Source organism: Rhincodon typus, chromosome 37, assembly GCF_021869965.1.
Source record: "Rhincodon typus isolate 14 chromosome 37, sRhiTyp1.1, whole genome shotgun sequence".
NCBI lineage: Eukaryota > Metazoa > Chordata > Chondrichthyes > Orectolobiformes > Rhincodontidae > Rhincodon > Rhincodon typus.
The window spans coordinates 1670202-1690489 of NC_063368.1; the positions used below are offsets into that span (position 1 = coordinate 1670202).

Below are 20288 nucleotides of genomic sequence, written 5' to 3' on the forward strand. Positions count from 1 at the left end.
CCCCCCCCCCCACCCCACACACACACACACCGGCAACCCCACCCCCAAGAGAACAGACACCACCACAAAACATAGTCTCCTCCCCCTCCCCATACATTAAATCCCAAAAAAAAATTCCATCCTCCAATCAACTGCATTCCTTGTCCTCTCCCCACCCTCCCAACCCCAACACCAGACCTCCTTCCCTCTGTACTCCCGGTACCTCAGCCTGCTCCCGGTCATGTTGCTCCATGAACTGATCAATGTGATCCTGTAAATCCCGGGGGTCAGTGATACTTGAGTAATAATCCTCTGCCCATTCTGCAGGAAGCACACAGAGTCAGCACCACAGTCCCACCGGCTGCCCCAGGGCCCAGACACGCTGCGGGAGGGAGGGCTCACACCCTCATTCCGGATCTACCCTCCCCACCTCCTACATTACCTCACCAACTGCAGTCCCCTTTCTATACCCCACAAGCTCCCTCCTCCCCCACCACTCTCACCTTCCTCCCTCCCCACCCTCACCCTCCTTCCCTTCCGCCCCCACACTCACTCCCCAGCCCTCCTCCTCCCCTACTCTCACCCCCTTCTCCACCTCCCCCTTCTCACCCATTCCCACCCTCCTCTCCACCCTCCAATCACAGGCTCCCTCCCCCCCCCCAACTCTCATCATCACAGACCTCTTCCCCAATTGTTGCATCCCCTGTACTCCCGCACCATGCTGCTTCTCCCTCTCTCACCGTTTCCTCCATCCCCCCCAACCTCCAACACTGTCCAGCTCCTCTTGGCCCCAGCACAGCCCTCCCCCACCCCCTCTCCCTCCAGGCTGGGCTGGTCTGGTCACTCACTCTGAAGGCCTGTCCTGAGCGGGTGCTGAGCTGTGGTCAGGACCCAGGGCTTCTGGGCTTTTAGGGACACGGCATGTTTCACTGCAGCTGAACTTTTAAACACCACGTAGGCCACCTGGAAACCCTGCAATTGAGGAGAGGGGGTCAGTACAGCAGCTTCTGAGATCACCAGGCCCTGGATCCCAAGCTTTCAGTTACCCCATTGCGACCTGGGACTGCTTCATATAGGTTACAGGTCATTCAGCCCATCAAGTCTATCTTGCCATTCTAGATCATGGTTGATCATCTCCTCAGTGCCACTTTCCTGCACTACATCCATGTCTCTCAATGTCACTAGTTGCCAGAAACCTATAGATTTTTGTCTTGAACCTACAGGCAGTCCCCTGGGTTGTGAACGGGTTCTGTGCTGGAGTCAATTCGTATACAAATCAGAACATAATGCGGGACAATGGAAAGGAGCTGTTCATAAGCACAGGAAATGTTCACATGTCAGATCTTTAAAATTATACCCGTGTGAGATTACATTCCTAAGTACAAGCATTCACAAACCAAGACTTCCATACTCCATGATTGAGCTTCCATTGCCCTCAGAGATTGAGAACTCCAAAGGTTCACCACACTCCGAGTGAAGAAATTCTTCCTCATCTCAGTCTCACACAGCCTGATCCTTATCCTGAAGGTATGTTCCTGGTGCTAGATTCAGCAACCGGGGAAATATCCTATTCACATCCACCCTATCACAGCCTGTAAGAGTTTTGAATATTTCATTACGGTCACCTCTTATTCTTCAAAATTCTTGAGAACATGGACTAGTTTCCTTGATCTCTCCTCATAATACAGGCTGCCACTCCAAGGATTAATCTAGTGAAGCTCCATTGCACTCTCTCAAAAGTATATGCTTTTTCAGAAAAAGAGACCAAAGCTGTACACTAGATGAAGGCTCACCAAGGCTACAACTGTTGCAAAATATTTTCTGTACTCAGACTGCCCCAAAATGAAGCCCAGCATATGGTTTATCTTACTAATTGCTTGCACCTGCTTGCTAGTCTTCAGGCATTCACAGACATGGACCACCCAGATCCTTCTGAACACTACATTTCCCAACCACTCACTAAGAAATATTCCGTCTTTTTGCATTTTCTAGTAAAACGAACGACTTATTCACATTATAATCCACCTGCCATGCTTTAGCCTATGCCCCAGTTTCACCTTAGTTAATCCTACAGTGAGGCTCACTCTAGAGTCACCCGCCCTGCCGTGATACACCCTCTGGAGGTCAATAGGGGATGAGATGTGACAGCGAAGCCTGCATTTGGAGGAGTAAATCAGAAGGTACCTGTGCAAGTGGGCGTGAGAAGAACTTTGATTTCTGGTCCTTGGATTTGGTGCTTGGGCCTGGCTTTTCCTGTAGTTCCACCGAGGTGACAGGACCACACTGTGAAAACAACCTGTGCACGCACTCCTGATGGTAACACACAGGGACGTCACATAACATTATATGAGCACTGCTCAAACAAAGTAAAAACAGTGAAAGACTAACCCACTGCAGGCACAGAACCATCTGGTTGTGTAGAGGAGTTGATCACCCCAGTGCCCTCCAACACCCCCAGACTGTAGTTACACAGCCCCTCAGATCAGCAGGCAAAAATCAACCACAAGATGACCCCTCACACATGAACCCTGACCCCTCATGTTTTGACCCAAGGGTTCCCCAATCCCTCACTCCTGACTCCTCACCTCACACTTGCTCATGGACCCCCACCCTCACCGCCTTACCCACTATCTCCCTGAAACCCCCCCCCCCCACCCTCACCCCCCCCCACCCCCCCAGCCCCACCCCACCCCACCCGCTCCCTCCTTGACCCCCCAGCCCCACCTGGTTGATGTACGGGGGCAGGTTGAGGACAAACAGGGTGCGATCCTGGGGTCGCTGCGGGTCGGGATCGCGGACCCGGTGCTGTTTGACAAAGAGTTGGCGGCAGACGGAGCTCCGGGGGGAGATTCGGAGTGGGATCACTGTTGGGGGGGGGAGTAGAGAAAGGGTCAGTCAGGGCAATTCTACAAGATCCCCATTACCACTACCACCAGCCCCAACCCCGGTACCTGTGAACTTTGCCCCCTCAGACGGAGCTGCCATGTTGTAGATAGAGGATATGCGTCACCGGAAGTGAGCTGCCCCAGCGACACGTGTTTCCGTCGCAGAAAAAAAATCCGCAAGTAAGAGCCCCTCCCCCCGCACCCGCCTCCCCACACTGCCCTTGCCCCATTCCCCTTGGCCCCTTCCCCTTCCCCTTCCCCCCTCTGCCCCACCCATTGTCCCCCATCCACTTCCCAACACAGCCTCCACCATGGCCGCCCACCCAACCCTCCCCACGGCACCCCACCCCCAAGGACCCCAACCACACCCCCCCACACCCCTCACCCAACATGGCTCCCCGTGCCCCCACCTCAACCTCCACTCTCACCTCCACCTTCACCCTCACCAGCCCCCTTCCCCTGACTGTGTCTCTCAAATAAAGTTCACTGATGTTTAAATCTGATGTGGGCTGTATGTAATTACGAGGCCAATCTCTAACCCATTCCCTGGAAACGGCGGGGTCAATGATACCCCCAGCCCAGGGAGCAGTAAAGTGAGACACTTTACCTGGAGGTGGCCTGTTGATCTGATCTATAAATTCTTCCACTTTGTTATCCCATTCCACTTCAGTTCCTCTCTTCTATGATCTCCATGTCCCCTCCCTCAAAATCCCCCTGTGTCTCACCCAAGGGTTCACTTTCCATCCCCCCCGCACCCCCATACCTCAAGGCACCCTGGAGCATCCCCATCTGCTGAAGTCTCCTTGACTCTTTCATTTCCCCCATCTCTCGAAGGACTGGCTGAAATATCTTCTGCCTCCCTCCTCTTCCCCAGGTCTTTTCATAATTGACCCCTCCTCCTCCCACCCACTCCATCCTATGTGCACTGCAGATTCTGGCCCTGGGAGGTCAGCTGCTATCGCTGAATGCAGAGAATCATCCAGTCCAAGTCAGGCCTGAGTGCAGCCAGGGTTCCAGACTCCATTCGCGCAGGGTTAGTCCCTGCCGTGCCCCACCTCACCCAGCCAACCCTTTGCATTCATCTACCAATCCAAGACTTGGCCAGGGCTGCTTAAGACATTGGACAGTTGCTCACCCTGTGTAGTTTCATGGTTAAGTTCCGTTATGCTGATGAATGGTATACATCAATAATCACTTCTGATTTTGACAAGCATCTAGAAATAGGACAGCTCCAGTAAGGTTCCCACAATGCTCTCAGCCACCACAAATTGAATTTTGTGCTCACCAACACAAGGACAGACCTGCCTCTCTGTATAACCTCTCCAGCAACAAGGATGGACAATGGTCAGAAAAGGAAGGCCTTCTCTTTAGTCAGTCCATCTTAGGGTGGGTTCCTCCATCGCCCTGAGTTGTAGAATTCAGTTAAATTCCTCCATGGTCATTCCTACGAGAGGAGAGTGCAGGAGATGTTCCTTTTCCCACACTAGCTGTTGTTGGAGTTTCTTCCCAGGGTATGGAGTGTGTACAACAGCAATTACCACAGCCAATATGCTTTCCTCAATCTGTCTTTTCTTCCAACAGGTGCCACTTCAGTCCACTTTTCATTGACCCCTCTTCACCTCCGTCATCTTTAAACTGTTGTGAAAGGACAGGCACTATGTCAGATCACACTCCCCGCCAGTTTAAGGTCCTACCTTCCAGTAGAAAGTGAACCTCCAACATCTCATCTGTTCCCAAGATGGGTTGAGAACAGAGTTAAAAAGAGACTGAAAGTGGGGAGTAGCTAGAGGGAGCAATGAAAATGTTAGAAGAAATATTAATGGTTAAACAACAGTGGTTTAAAGGGATAGATAGGAAGATTTGGAGGGGAAGAGATATAGTATAATGGGTAATTCATGCTATGCTGATGAATGTTCAGTCAAGAGAACCTGCTGATGTTGAGACACACTGGAACTAGGCCAGTGCCTGTAAGATTCTGTGAATGTTCTCCCACTAATTTGTCAACTGTTATTCACCAGAATGATGGCAGGCTCACCTCTCTCTACCTCAGGAAGATTTGACAACACCCTGTTCACCACTGTCAATGAGGTCAGCTCTCATTCTTCTGAACTCTTGAGTACAGGCCCAACCTGCTTAACCATTCCTCAGAGGACATCTCCCAGTTGCTTTGTTCATCTGCTGTGAAACAAAAGGCACAGGATCAAGAGGGGGTGACATTCTCAAACCTGCTATCATACCCACAGCAGTCAGCACCTGCAGTCATTGCTCAGGTCTCTTTAGGAATCCAAAGGCGTTTCTCACGCACAGAATATCCTCTTGACTTCTTCACTGCTGCTGGTGTTAAACCCATGTCCCAGGTCCCTCATAGTCCTCAGCAACTCAAAAGCCTCCTCGATTGAAATGGGGTAGGTCATAATCAACATCACCTTTTGTACTGTATGATTCTATGATATGACTGTATGATTATTTAGGTTGCAAGTAGAAAATACAGAATTACTTGCCTAAATTATGGCCACAATGTCACTGTGATTCATAGTAAGAACAATCTCTTAGAAATACCAAACTTTTTGTTATTATCTTGTTAAATTATAAGGGATGATGACAGGAATGATGTAATATTCCTGCTCCATCTCCTGTCCCTCCTTTTATTGTTCAATTGCTATCAGGATGAGCATGCAATACATTGAAGTTTCTCTCTTACAAGGGACAGTCTCCACCTTGTTACAATAAATGGGTGAGAGAAACTGACTTAACGTCAATGACCTGATAGCACCAACGCTGTAATGGTGTGGGCAGTGAAAAGAATGATGTTACTCAGTCCTGTAGTGGAGAATTTCACTGTCCTGAGATATTGGCAGCAAATGTTTCTCACAGGCAGTATCTGCTGCACCTTTTATCACTGACCTGATGTAACCTATGGTTGTACAATCAATCACTGCTCGACACGGTGGTGTGGGCTGTGTCTTCACATGTACTATTTACTGGTCACCTGTGATTAACTGGTTAACTACCAACAGTATATAACTGCGGATTGCTAAGGTTAGTGACATGGAAAATTTATGACACAGGAGGCTGCTTGGCCCATTGGGGCTTTGCCAGTCCAATACCACCTTCCACTTCTCGGTCTGTAGCAATGTAATATTCAGCACTTCAAGTCTGATCATTTTCCTTCATGCATTAAGGGTTTCTGCCTTTACCACTCATTCAGGCAGAGTTGCAGGCTCCTCACCAGCTGGTGGATGAAGCAGTTCTTCTTCAATCCTCTGCCATTTACTTTAAGTCTGTGCCTCCCAGTTATTGATTTCTCTGTGGAGGGAAGTATGTCATTCCTATCCACTCCATCTAGCCTCCTCATAATTCTAACTTAAATCTCAGTCGTTTCTAAAGAAAATAAATCCAGTCTGTAGGAGGCTGAGGGGTGACCTTAAATAGAGGTTTCTAAAAATCAAGAGGATCATAGATAAGGTGAATGGCCAAGATCTTTTCTGCATGTTAGGGAAGTCCAAAACTAGAGGGCATAGGTTTAAGGTGAGAAGGGAAAGATTAAAAAGGAACCTGAGGGGCAACTTTTTCATGCAGAAGTAATGCTTGTACGAAATGAACTGCCAGAGGAAGTGGTTGAGGCAAGTACAATTACAACATTTAAAAGACATTTGGACGAATACATGTTAGGAAAGGTTTAGAGGGATATGGGCCAGGCGCAGGCAAATAGGAACAATTTAGTTTAGGAAACCTGGTCGACATGGATGAGTTGGGCCGAAGGATTGGTTTCCATGCTGTATGACTCTATGACTCAATTTTCCTCTAAAGTTACAATTCTTCATTGTTGTAAATGTGTATGTAAATCTCCTACATTCCTTCTCCAGGGTAATCACATCTTTCTATATGCGGTGACCAGATATGTAAACTATATTTCTGTGAGCAATCTAATTAGTGTTTTGTACAGTCCTAACACAATAATCCAGTTCTTATAGTCTCTGCCTTGGTGAATGAAGTCTTCCATAAGCCTTCCTTCAGTGTTCTGTCGTCATGCAGTCCTCTGTCCTTATACACTTCTCATTATCTCACCATTTACTGTGTGTTCTTTTGCCTTTGTTACAAATTAATTGCCTCACACTCCTCTGGATCTGGATTCTTTTCCTTTCCCTATCTGATCGTCCATTAATAACTCCTAAAGGCAGCAATTCCCCTCCTCACTCTCAAACACGGGGCCAACTTTTGTATTGTATGTAGATTTCCTAATAATAGGCCCGACATTTAAGTCTAAATCACTAATAGTAAGCTATGAACAGCTGGAGACCCAATACAAATCGTACTAGAAACAACCATCTGGACACAAAGACACTGGCCGACCATCTCTGAGCCTATATTGGCAGAAATGTGGTACTTTCCCTCTGGACCCATGAACTCTTACTTATCTGAGATAACAAGGTGTAGAGCTGGATGAACACAGCAGGCCAAGCAGCATCAGGGGAGCAGGAAGGCTAACGTTTCGGACCTAGACCCTTCTTCAGAAATGGGGGAGGGAAAGGGGGTTCTGAAATAAATAGGGAGAGACGGGGAGGCGGATAGAAGATGGATAGAAGAGAAGATAGGTGGAGAGGAAACAGACAGGTCAAAGAGGCGGGGATGGAGCCAGTAAAGGTGAGTGTAGGTGGGGAGTTAGGGAGGAGATAGGTCAGTCCAGGGAGGACGAACAGGTCAAGGGGGCGGGATGAGGTCAGTAGGTAGGAGATGGGGGTGGGGCTTGAGGTGGGAGGAGGGGATAGGTGGGAGGAAGGACAGTTTAGGGAGGCAGGGACGAGCTGGGCTGGTTTTGGGATGCGGAAGGGGGAGGGGAGATTTTGAAGCTTGTGAAGTCCACATTGATACCATTGGGCTGCAGGGTTCCCAAGCGGAATATGAGTTGCCGTTCCTGCAACCTTCGGGTGGCTTCGTTGTGGCACTGCAGGAGGTCCAGGATGGACATGTCATCTGAGGAATGAGAAGGGGAGATGAAATGGTTCGTGACTGGGAGGTGCAGTTGTTTAGTGCGAACCGAGCGTAGGTGTTCTGCAAAGCGATCCCCAAGCCTCTGCTTGGTTTCCCTGATGCAGAGGAGGCCACAATGGGAACAGCGGATGCAGTATACCACATTAGCAGATGTGCAGGTGAACACCTGCTTCACGTAGAAAGTCTGCTTGGGACCTGGGATGGGAGCGAGGGGGGGAGGTGTAGGGGCAAGTGTAGCACTTCCTGCGGTTGCAGGGAAAAGTGCTGGGTGTGGTGGGGCTGGAGGGGAGTGTGGAGCAGACAAGGGAGTCACGGACAGAGTGGTCCCTCCGGAAAGCAGATAAGGGTGGGGAGGGAAAAATGTCTTTGGTGGTGGGGTCGGATTGCAGATGGCGGAAGTGTCGGAGGATGATGCGTTGGATCCGGAGGTTGGTGGGGTGGTACATGAGGACAAGGGGGATTCTGTTTTGGTTGTTATTGCAGGGAGGGCGTGTGAGGGCTGAGTTGCGGGAGATGTGGGAGACACAGTCAAGGGCATTCTCAACCACTGAGGGGGGGATGTTGCGGTTCTTGAAAAACGAGGACATCTGGGATGTCCGGGAGGGGAATGCCTCATCCTGGGAGCAGATGCGGCGGAGGCGAAGTAATTGGGAATAGGGGATGGCATTCTTGCAGGAAGGTGGGTGGGAGGTGGTGTATTCTAGGTAGCTGTGGGAGTCAGTGGGCTTGAAATGGATATCGGTTTCTAGGTGGTTGGCAGAGATGGAGACGGAGAGGTCCAGGAAGGAGAGAGAGGTATTAGAGATGGTCCAGGTGAATTTAAGGTTGGGGTGGAAGGTGTTGGTGAAGTGGATGAACTGTTCGAGCTCCTCGTGGGAGCACGAGGTGGTGCCGATACAGTCATCAATGTAACGGAGGAAGAGGTGGGGTTTAGGGCCACTGTAGCTATGGAAGAGGGATTGTTCCACATAACCTACAAAGAGGCAGGCATAGCTTGGGCCCATGCGGGTACCCATGGCCACCCCCTTTGTAGGAAGTGGGAGGAATTGAAAGAGAAGTTGTTGAGGGTGAGGACGAGTTCGGCTAAGCGGATGAGGGTGTCAGTGGAGGGGGACTGGTCGGGCCTGTGGGACAGGAAGAAGTGGAGGACCTTCAGGCCATCTGTATGGGGAATGCAGGTGTATAGGGACTGGACATCCATAGTAAAGATGAGGTGTTGGGGACCGGGGAGTTGGAAGTTCTGGAGGAGGTGGAGGGCATGGGTGGTGTCACGGACGTAGGTAGAGAGTTCCTGGATCAAGGGGGAGAAAATGGAGTTGAGATAGGTGGTGACAAGTTTGGTGGGGCAGGAGCAGGCGGAGACAATGGGTCGACCAGGGCAGTCAGGTTTGTGGATTTTGGGAAGGAGATAGAAGCGGGCGGTGCAGGGTTGGGGAATGATGAGGTTGGAGGCTGTGGGTGGGAGGTCACCTGAGGTGATGAGGTTGTGGATGGTTTGGGAGATGATGGTTTGGTGGTCGGGGGTGGGGTCATGATCAAGGGGGCAGTAGGAGGAGGTGTTGGAGAGTTGGTGCCTGGCCTCACCGATGTAGAGGTCAGTGCGCCAAACTACAACTGCGCCTCCCTTGTCCGTGGGTTTTATGGTGAGGTTGGAATCGGAGTGGAGGGAGCGGAGGGCTGCACGTTGTGCGGGGGAGAGGTTGGAGTGGGTGAGAGGGGTGGATAGGTTGAGGCGATTGACGTCTCAACGGCAGTTGGAAATGAGGTCGAGGGAGGGTAGGAGGCCTTGGGGTGGTGTCCAGGAGGATGGGGTGTGTTGGAGGCAGGAGAAGGGGTCAGTAGAAGGAGGCTCATGGTTAAAGAAGTAAGCGCGGAGGTGGAGGCGGCAGAAAAACTGTTCAATGTCCAAACGTGAGTTGTATTCTTTGATCTGTGGGTGGAGGGGGACAAAGGTGAGCCCTTTACTGAGGACTGACCGTTCATCCTCAGTAAGGGGGAGGTCTGTGGGGATGGTGAAGACCCAGCAGGGCTGGGTGCTACAGTCTCCTCTGGAACTGCTGGCTGTGGAGGTGATGGGCAGAGTGACGTTGGCATCGGTGGTCGGCCGTGCGCGTTGGCAGTGGGCGGAGTTACGTCAGCGTCGGCGGTGGGCAAAGTTGTGTTGGCAGTGGGCGGAGTTGCGGCAGCAGTGGTGGGCGGAGTTGCGTCGGCATCGGTGGTGGGCGGAGCACTTCATCTCCAACTGCCGTCGAGACATCAATCGCCTCAACCTCTCCACCCCTCTCACCCACTCCCCCACAGAACGTGCAGCCCTCCGCTCCGATTCCAACCTCACCATAAAACCCGCGGACAAGGGAGGCGCAGTTGTAGTATGGCGCACTGACCTCTACATCGCTGAGGCCAGGCACCAACTCTCTGACACCTCCTCCTACCGCCCCCTTGATCATGACCCCACCCCCGAGCACCAAACCATCATCTCAGGTGACCTCGCACCCACAGCCTCCAACCTCATCGTTCCCCAACCCCGCACCGCCTGCTTCTATCTCCTTCCCAAAATCCACAAACCTGACAGCCCTGGTTGACCCATTGTCTCTGCCTGCTCCTGCCCCACCAAATTTATCTCCACCTATCTCGACTCCATTTTCTCCCCCTTGATCCAGGAACTCCCTACCTACGTCCGTGACACCACCCATGTCCTCCACCTCCTCCAGAACTTCCAATTCCCCGGTCCCCAACACCTCATCTTTACCGTGGATGTCCAGTCACTATACACCTGCATTCCCCATACAGATGGCCTGAAGGTCCTCTGCTTCTTCCTGTCCCGCAGGCCCGACCAGACCCCTCCACTGACACCCTCATCCGCTTAGCCGAACTCGTCCTCACCCTCAACAACTTCTCTTTCATTTCCTCCCACTTCCTACAGACAAAGGGGGTGGCCATGGGTACCCGCATGGGCCCAAGCTATGCCTGCCTCTTTGTAGGTTATGTGGAACAATCCCTCTTCCGTAGCTACACTGTCCCTAAACCCCACCTCTTCCTCCGTTTCATTGATGACTGTATCAGCACCGCCTCGTGCTCCCACGAGGAGCTCAAACAGTTCATCCACTTCACCAACACCTTCCACCCCAACCTTAAGTTCACCTGGACCATCTCTAATACATCTCTCTCCTTCCTGGACCTCTCTGTCTCCTTCTCTGCCAACCACCTAGAAACCAATATCCATTTCAAGCCCACCGACTCCCACAGCTACCTAGAATACACCTCCTCCCACCCACCTTCCTGCAAAAATGCCATCCCCTATTCCCAATTCCTTCACCTCTGCCACCTCTGCTCCCAGGATGAGGCATTCCACTCCCGTACATCTCAGATGTCCTCGTTTTTCAAGGATCGCAACTTCCCCCCAACAGTGGTCGAGAATGCCCTCAACTGTGTCTCCCACATCTCCCGCAACTCATCCCTCACACCCCGTCCACGCAATAAGAACCAAAAAAGAATCCCCCTCGTCCTCACGTACCACCCCACCAACCTCCGGATCCAACGCATCATCCTCCGACACTTCCGCCATCTGCAATCCGACCCCACCACCAAAGACATTTTTCCCTCCCCACCCTTATCTGCTTTCCGGAGGGACCACTCTCTCCATGACTCCCTTGTCCGCTCCACACTCCCCTCCAGCCCCACCATACCCGGCACTTTTCCCTGCAACCGCAGGAAGTGCTACACCTGCCCCTACACCTCTCCCCTCACCCCCATCCCAGGCTCCAAGAAGACTTTCCACATCAAGCAGATATTCACCTGCACATCTGCTAATGTGTTATACTGCATCCGCTATTCCCGTTGTGGCCTCCTCTACATCGGGGAAACCAAGTGGAGGCTTGGGGACCACTTTGCAGAACACCTACACTCGGTTCGCACTAAACAACTGCACCTCCCAGTCGTGAACCATTTCAACTCCCCCTCCCATTCCTCAGACGACATGTCCATCCTGGGCCTCCTGCAGTGCCACAACGATGCCATCTGAAGGTTGCAGGAACAGCAACTCATATTCCGCTTGGGAACCCTGCAGCCCAATGGTATCAATGTAGACTTCACAAGCTTCAAAATCTCCCCTCCCCCTACCGCATCCCAAAACCAGCCCAGCTCGTCCCTGCCTCCCTAACCTGTCCTTCCTCCCACCTCAGGCCCTACCCCCATCTCCTACCTATTGACCTCATCCCGCCCCCTTGACCTGTCCGTCCTCCCTAACTCCCCACCTACACTCACCTTTACTGGCTCCATCCCCGCCTCTTTGACCTGTCTGTTTCCTCTCCACCTATCTTCTCCACTGTCCATCTTCTATCCGCCTCCCCCTCTCTCCCTATTTATTTCAGAACCCCCTTCCCCTCCCCCACTTCTGAAGAAGGGTCTAGGTCTGAAACTTCAGCCTTCCTGCTCCTCTGATGCTGCTTGGCCTGCTGTGTTCATCCAGCTCTACACCTTGTTATCTCAGATTCTCCATCATCTGCAGTTCCTACTAACTCTTACCTATCTGACTAGTCTTTTGTGTGAGATCCTATCAAAAGCTTTACTAAACCCCAGGTAGATACAGTCATAGTGATGTACAACACAGAAACAACTCTTCAATGCTGACCAATATCCTAAATTAATTTAGTCCCATTTGCCAGCAATTGGCCCATATCCCTCTAAACCTTTCCTATTCATGTACCCATCCAGATGCCTCTTAAATGTTGTAATTGTCCCAGCATCCACTACTTCCTCTGGCAGCTCATTCCATACATGCACCAACCTCTGCGTGAAAAAGTTGCCCCTTAGGTCCCTTTTAAATCTTTCTCCTCTCATCTTAAATATATGTCCTCTAGTTGTGAACTCCCCCGGCCCAGGGAAAAGACCATGTCTATTTATCCTATCCATTCCCCTCATGATTTTATAAACCTCTATAGCGTCGCCCCTCAGCCTCTGATGTGCCAGGGAATATAACCCCAGGCTAATCAGCTTCTCCCTATAGATGGATCAGTTAAACTACATTAGCCTCATCAACTCTCCTTGACACTTCCTCAAAAGATTCAATGGTCACCGCCACCTTCTCAAGGGCGACTGCCGATAAAAGCCAACGATGCTCACATGAATGAATTAAGGTGAGACATAACTTTCCCATAACAATCCTATGCTGACTGTCCTTGATTATACTGTGCCTTCCGAACGATTATTTACAGTATCCAACCAATTCTCTCAGTAATTAGCTCACCATAGGTTGATCAGCCTTTAGTTATATGGTCCATTGCTTGCTCCTTTTAAAACAATGGTACAATGTCGGTGGTGAATCTTTGGAATTCTTTACCCTAGAGGGCTGTGCAAGCTCAGTCACTGAGCAAGTTCAACACAGAAATTAATAGCTGCCTAGTTACTAATGACATCAAAGGATATAGGGATCGTGCAGGAATATAGTGTTGATGCAGAATGGTGGAATAGACTCAAGAAACTCCTGCTCCTGTGTTTGCTGTTCTTCCAGCTGCGATAGGATTGAAAAAAACTACTCAGATTCCACTTATCCCTTGATTACCAGCCTCGACTAGATTTCATTTTGGCCAGGTTATACATACACTTTCAAAGATTCTCAATCCCTTGCTATTTCTCACTATGTTTATCCCATCCACTTCTTCACACTCCTCCTTAACAATAATATCAGCAACATCCCCTCGCCCCCTCACAAGACATAGGAGCAGAAATAGGCCATTCAGCACATTGACTTGGAGACAATAAGAACTGCAGATGCTGGAAGCCAGAGTCTATAGGTGAGAGGCTGAAGAAGCACAACAGGTCAGACAGCATCAGACAGCAGGAAAGTCACGTTTCCACCTGAAATGTTGACTGACCTGCTGCGCTTTTCCAGCTTCAGATTCAGCCCATTGAGTCTTCTCCACCATTCAATGAGATCACGGCTGATTGATAATCCTTAACTTCACTTTCCTGCCTTTTACCCATAACCCTTGATTCTCTTACTGATTAAAATCTATCTCAGTCTTAAATATACTGATATGACCCAGCCTTCTGCTGTAAAGAATTCTACAGATTCATTACTTCTTCCATGAATTCTTCTCAGTATCTAACAGAGATTTATTTTCAAGTAACTGCATCCAATCACTTTTACTTAGCTTATTAACGTGGACCTATTCCCTATTTAAAACTTGGGCACGTTTGTTTAAATCCAGGAGAGCACACAAAATCTGAAATAAATTTAAAGAATGATAAACCCTAATAAAGCATTAAAATAAAAAGTGGAGGTAAAACCTTCAAAATTAAAGTAGGTTTTAAAACTTTTTTAGATTCTTCAAATGGTTTAAAATTAGCTTTATACTGCAGCTGCTTTTTTTAAAAAATAAAGATAAGCAAGTGGGATCAGACGGTTGGTGTACTTTTACTTTATGTTTGTCCTTTACCATAACTTTGTTATATCTGGGTGAGATGCTCTTCAAAGGGTTGTTGCAGACTTGATGGGCCAAATAGTCTCTCTCTGTAATGTATGGATTCTATGACTAATCAAACTATGTTCATGGCTATGTCTAAGCTTTCATTTCCCAGTTCAGTCAGGGGGAGACAGGATTTCATTTGTATCAGGATGCACAAATCCTAAGTATTTGTGGCTCTGAGATTTGGATGTGGAGTTAGGTATTCAACAGTGGAGAAGAAATTCATAGGCCTCTCAGAAAGATGAGGAATTTTACTGAATTACCAGCTGCTTTCCTGTGGCACGTGTAAAACAGAGAGTCACCAACAGAGCATGAGAAATAAGTGCAGCAGCTATAAGTACATATTGTACATAAGGATTTCGATGCGTTACAGATGGTCACATTAGCGTGGAAATGGAAGTTGAGACCTTTTACAGCTCTATTCATGCTGCCTCAGCATGTAGAGAGGAACAATCAATTGTATTAGACTGGGATAGAATTTTATTATCATTCCTGCATTGTTGCTGGGTCAAAATCCTGGAACTCCCCTCGAACAATGGAGGGTCTACCTACACTCAAGGACTGCAGCAGTTCAATAAGGCGGGCCATCAGCACCTTCTCAAGGGCAATAAAAGTTGGACGAGCGACTGATGCCCACATCCCATTAAGAAGTTTATTTTTAAGAAAAGATCAAAGCCATGGCCCACAACTTCCCTCAAAAGAAAGTATTCAAAAAACAAAATCATGAGGGAGTTTGAGAGAGTAAATATGGAGAAACTGTGTTATCCAGTGATGGTTGGTAACCAGACAACACAGATTGAAGATAATGAATTAAGGCATATGATGAGATGAATTTGTTTTGCTCCATGGATAGTTACAACCTGGAACATGCTGCATGTAAAGGCAGTGCAACCAGATTCAATCATAACTTTTAAAACAGCATAACCACAGAAACATATTGCACCCTTCACACAACATTCCATTGCACTTTGCATTAGTTTTTTTTAACCAAGTCACTGTTTTGCTGTGGGAAACATGGCAGGCAGTTTTCACAAAGTAAGGTCCCCACAAGTAGCAATGCGACAATGAACAGATGTATTTTTGAGATATTGGCTGAAGGTTAAATGTTTGCCAGGACACCAGGAGGCATTCTCCTGCTCAGTCCACCCGAGAGGGCAGATGTAGCTCAGACTTCAACATCATATCGCAGAGCTCCCTCGGCACTGCACGGCAGCGTTACCGTTTCTGCTCGGGCCATGGTTGAATCTACAACCAGTCGAACCATTATTGGACAGCTAAGGGTGGGGGCTGTAGCTGGTCTCCCCAAGTCTGGATTAACTGGCACCATGGGAGGACAAGATTGGATTAGATGGTGACTTGTGTTTGAGGGGAGATACCCCAAATATCAGTAGCTGGGCAGGCATGCGGATGAATGAAATCCTTTCCTTTCACCGAAGGTCGAGGGGAGGTGGAGTTTGTGGTAATTAAAGAAAGATGAGGAGGGACAGATTATAAATCAAAGAGATTAAGCTGATAATGTCCTAGATATTATATTGTAATGTTTGTATTGGGGAGTTGCTGCAGTTACAGTGAGGAGCTGAATTCATTCTGGACATGAAGTATGTTATAAGATTCTATGGTGACGCCATCCTCACTTACTGTACAATTGTTTCATCTTTAAGAGAAAGACAGAGTCGATTAGTTATTTTTATGTATAATGTCTATTTAGGCTGAATTGTAAATGAGGAACAGAATACATTGTAGAAGATAAATCTATTTACACAAACTGTGCTTTCAGACACCATTTAGGTTTGGTGCAGAAAGCATGTGGTTTAAAATGGTCAAACTCCAATGCAGAAAATTCCTGCTCAAAATGGTCACCTTCCAGGCATGACATGGCTCCACAAGACAGCTGATGTGGGTCAGTTCGCATGGCCACTTCCTGTATGTGCCCTGGGCATTCACCAGGCTCTGTGCATTCACCAGGCTCTGTGCATTCAGTCTGTGTTGGACTGCATCCGAAACCTTCTCAGAAAGCAAGTCAGCCCATGACTACACTTCTAAGACTACTCCTGGCTCAATTCACATTCAGAACCAATGCACCTTCATTTAGGCTAAAAACAGTCTGCCTGCGTGGCTCAGGTGTCTGTCGGTAGTTCAGGACAGCAGCAGCATAGATTTAACAAGAATCAGCTCAGTTGACACTTCCACTGATATCTGGGTCACAATTTCAAGGTGTTACCCTTATTGCTTCCCACCTATGGGTTTGGTGTGTAGCTACAGCAAACCAGCTACTCTTGGAGGTTTCTTTTGTTAAAAATAAATTTATTTAAAACTAATTTCATCCCTCAAATGCAATGAGTCAACAGTTACAGCTCTGGGAGTTTCCCCACAACCCCAGTCATAGTCAGAGTGGGATCATTGTTGAACACTGGTTCAATGACAGATGTGAACATACAATTGTGCAAATCATTCACTGCGCTAACCCAAACAGGTCAGAAAGGAGGAATCTGCATTTTGATAGCACCTTTCAGCAACCCAGGAAGAGTCTCAAAGCTAATGAAGTACTTACTGAAGCGTGCTCACAGCAGTGAAGTAGGAAACGTGGCTGGCTGCCCTTTGAACAGGGCAAACTTCCTCAAGCAGCAACAAGAGGGTATGAGGGAGAACTCATCTGCTGGAAATAGTATCATGGGATCTTGCACAATGACCGGTGAGCAGACGGGACTGCAGTGTAATATTTTGTTGGGCAGTGCTGCACTACCACAGGATTGCCTTGAAATGGTCAATCTAAACTTTACACTCATATCTCGGGGGGTGGGGCTTGAACAAATCATGTCCTGACTCAAAGGCTGCCCACCAGGGCAAGGCTGACAATGGACAAAGCAGGCCATATCTGTGATGAGTTACAATCCTGTTCTCTTGGGCCAGTCTATTCCCAGCAGCAACAACCGACAGTCAGCTGTTATTGACATTAATGGGAAGGAGTTTGGTATCACACATCTCCCTCTCAATCTAATCTTTCAAACCAAAGTGAACATTAGATGACAGGTTAATCTTTTGATTGAAATCACTCATCAATTGGAAGAATGTTGCACAATGAATCATTGTGTATCTGGCTCTACTAGCTACCAGACATTATCTGAGTATCACTCTTGTAATACCCTGCTACCAATCATATTATAAGGCAACATCCTTTCCAGGTCACTACACAGTCAAACAGGTTCTCCAAGAGCACTCCTGAATATTTTGCCTTCCCCACAACTTTCCAGCTCCATGCCTGACAAAGGGATCAACTCAATCTCCTCTTACAGACCAAAATGGGTTTGACTCATTATCCTATACAGAGGATCTACTCACTCACCTATCCAGAAAGATGGATCTACTCATTTTCCCATCCAGACGAAAAATTGTTCTACTTATTATCTAACTAGAAGGATCTACTCATTCCCCTACCCAGACAACAGGGATCTACTCTGTCCTATCTGGGCAACAGGGACCTACTCATTCTTCTATCCAGCTGTAGTTGATATACTCACCTGTCCACCAAGACATGGGGTGATTTCAGCCGGAGGGATTGATTCAATATCCCATTCAGACACAAAGCCACCTGCCAAGAGTGATCTACTGACCAATTCAGACACAAAAAGATGCAATGGTCCACCCAAATGGATAACTCATTCCCAGGTAGACAGACCTATCACTCAGTTTATTTACAATCTATGTAGAAGAAGCCATTGGTTGTAAGACCCTGTCTCTGAAGTACAGTAGTTTCTTTGAAATATCCATGCATCCGGAATAATCCCATTCTTTGGCCTTTCCTCCTGGAGATGTAAGGCACTCCCCAGGCACTAAAATTCCATCACTCACTCGTTCAAAGACAGGCTGAAGAATATGTTTCCTACAATGACGCAATACTTTCAGCTTAATCTCTTGCTGGACCTGGTCTATTCTCCAAGCTCACTTCTGGGCAGCTGTGTCCATTTCTCACCCAGTTCTGTACCTCATGGTGAATCCAAACAGGCAGGCACAAACTAAAACTAAACAAACAGACCCTACTTAGCCTCCCTGCTCCCTACTGATACTCACGGCCCTGTGCAACATGGGTTCAGGCAGAGAAACATTAGTTGGAATTACCCTCTGCAGTGGAACACTCCATTGCATCCACTTGGGAGCGAAGAGGTGGAAGAGGCCATTACATTCAGTTTGGGGGCAACGAGTGAGGATGGAACAGCAACAAAAACAGAAAGTGCTGGAGAAACTCTGGAGGACTGGCAGCACCTCTGGAGACAGAAACAAGAGTTAACGTTTCAAATCCAGTGACTCTTCTTCAGAACTGACTGGAAACATTAACTCTGTTTCTTTCTTCACAGATGCTGCCAGTTTCTTCAGCATTTCTGTTTTTGTTTCAGATCTTCAGCATCTGCAGTTCTGCACACTGCAGTCTCTATTCAGGGGAGGGGGAGGGAAGAGACCATTGCAATCACTTGAGGTGGGGGGGAGGGGTCAAAAAGCCCATTGTACCCTCTTGATGGAGGGGTGGGTGCAGAATCTTGTGGAACAGCCCACTGCCTTAGCGGAGGGCATAAAGAAAACTCACAGAGTCGAAACTCCGTTGTAACTCTGAACCTGCTGTTTGTGCCTGAAGACTAGTAAGTGGGAGCTTGCACAAGGGATTTTCAAGACCATGACCATTTTGCAGTAATTTGACATGCTGAACCTGATACATAGCATCAGCCAGCAGCCATGCAATGAATTGAGGCATCGAGTCAAACTCTTGCAGCATTGCCAGGACCCTGGTCCTGGAAGTGGTCATTTATACTGATCCAACAATCCAGCAACTGAAACGGCAGCTCCTCACCATCTCGGGCCATCCGTAAACACTTAACACAGCCAGAAGCACATAGAGGGAACGTCAGGAATATACTGCAGCTCTGTTGGGAACTTAAAACAGGGAATGCCGAAGGATCTGTTGTGCATATCCAACATTCCCCATCTTCACTTGATCATTGTGATTTAAGGCAGTTTGGGGAAAGTATGAGGAACGTTGAAGGTAAACAGCTGAGACACACTGACAGATTTACCCAGGCAGTTATACAATCTCCAAATTCTGATTGCTTCCCCCCCCAACACCCCTGCCACCTTGCCACCTGTCCGTTACTTGTGGGGTTCAAGGGAGGGTGAGAGTGGGGTGAGGGAAGAAGCTTATAATTCCTGCCTGTCTGTCACTCTCACCCTCCACCATATGAATCAGTGACAGAATAGGGGTGATGAAAGTAACATATCAGTGACAGCTCAGTCCACAATAACAATGTGCCCAGCAGTTGAGAAGTGCACTCTTCAGACTGAGCAAAGGGGCTGTCAGCTGATCTATAGTGAGACCAGGATATCCAGGGCAGGGGGAAATCACACACATTTGCACCCACTGTGAATTGCCAGTTTCAGAAGCATCATCCGAGAAGGGACAAAACAGAAAGGAGCTGGAAATTTTTTTTTTTTTTTAAAACTGAACCTCTAGAAGCAAGAGGATGGACTGGGTAGTGAGAGACCCAGAGCTGTAGTCGTGTGCTGAATGTGGTCACCAGTGGAGCAGCTCACAGCTTGATCTTGAAAGCGGTCGGCTGGGCTGACGTCGAGGGCCCTGAGGATTTAAAAAGCGCCTTCAGGACGGTCTCTGGGTCAACCTCTGCAGCCGGTTGATTGGACGGTCGCGGTTTGGCCCTGGGAAACTCAGGCTTCTTCACAGCTGGACTGTCACTCAGTCTCCTGCAGGCAAGGTCAGAGGTCAGTGAGGGCAACATCTATCCCCCGCCACTCCCAGCAGCATTACCTCCGTGTCCCCCCACCTCCCCACACCCCACCTCAGCAGTATTATCCCTTCACCACCCCCCAAACCCCACTCACCCCTCCCCTCAGCAACATTACCCCTGCACCCTCTGCTGGTCTGCACAGAGCTCAGTGGGGATGGAGCTGGTCTGCACAGAGC

General features: G+C 48.7%; 2 protein-coding genes across 2 annotated transcripts in view; both read right to left on the minus strand.

Annotated features, from left to right (window-relative positions):
• Nucleotides 1–127: 127 nt before the first annotated feature.
• LOC109920554 (ribosomal RNA-processing protein 7 homolog A) lies at nt 128–3006 on the minus strand. The gene is made up of 5 exons (XM_048617330.1): nt 2931–3006; nt 2704–2843; nt 2164–2289; nt 828–951; nt 128–300 (listed from the first exon to the last, which is right to left on the minus strand). The coding sequence occupies exons 1-5, from the start codon at nt 2962–2964 to the stop codon at nt 128–130; spliced, it is 597 nt and encodes a 198-aa protein (XP_048473287.1). The 5' UTR covers nt 2965–3006.
• A 12998-nt stretch (nt 3007–16004) lies between these two features.
• The window catches only part of poldip3 (polymerase (DNA-directed), delta interacting protein 3), a 7127-nt gene continuing 2843 nt past the window's right edge, over nt 16005–20288 (minus strand). Inside the window, exon 5 of the mRNA XM_048617544.1 lies at nt 16005–20068. Within this exon, the coding sequence (XP_048473501.1) occupies nt 19897–20068 (172 nt within the window). The 3' untranslated portion in view covers nt 16005–19896. The remainder of the gene's footprint in view (nt 20069–20288) is intronic.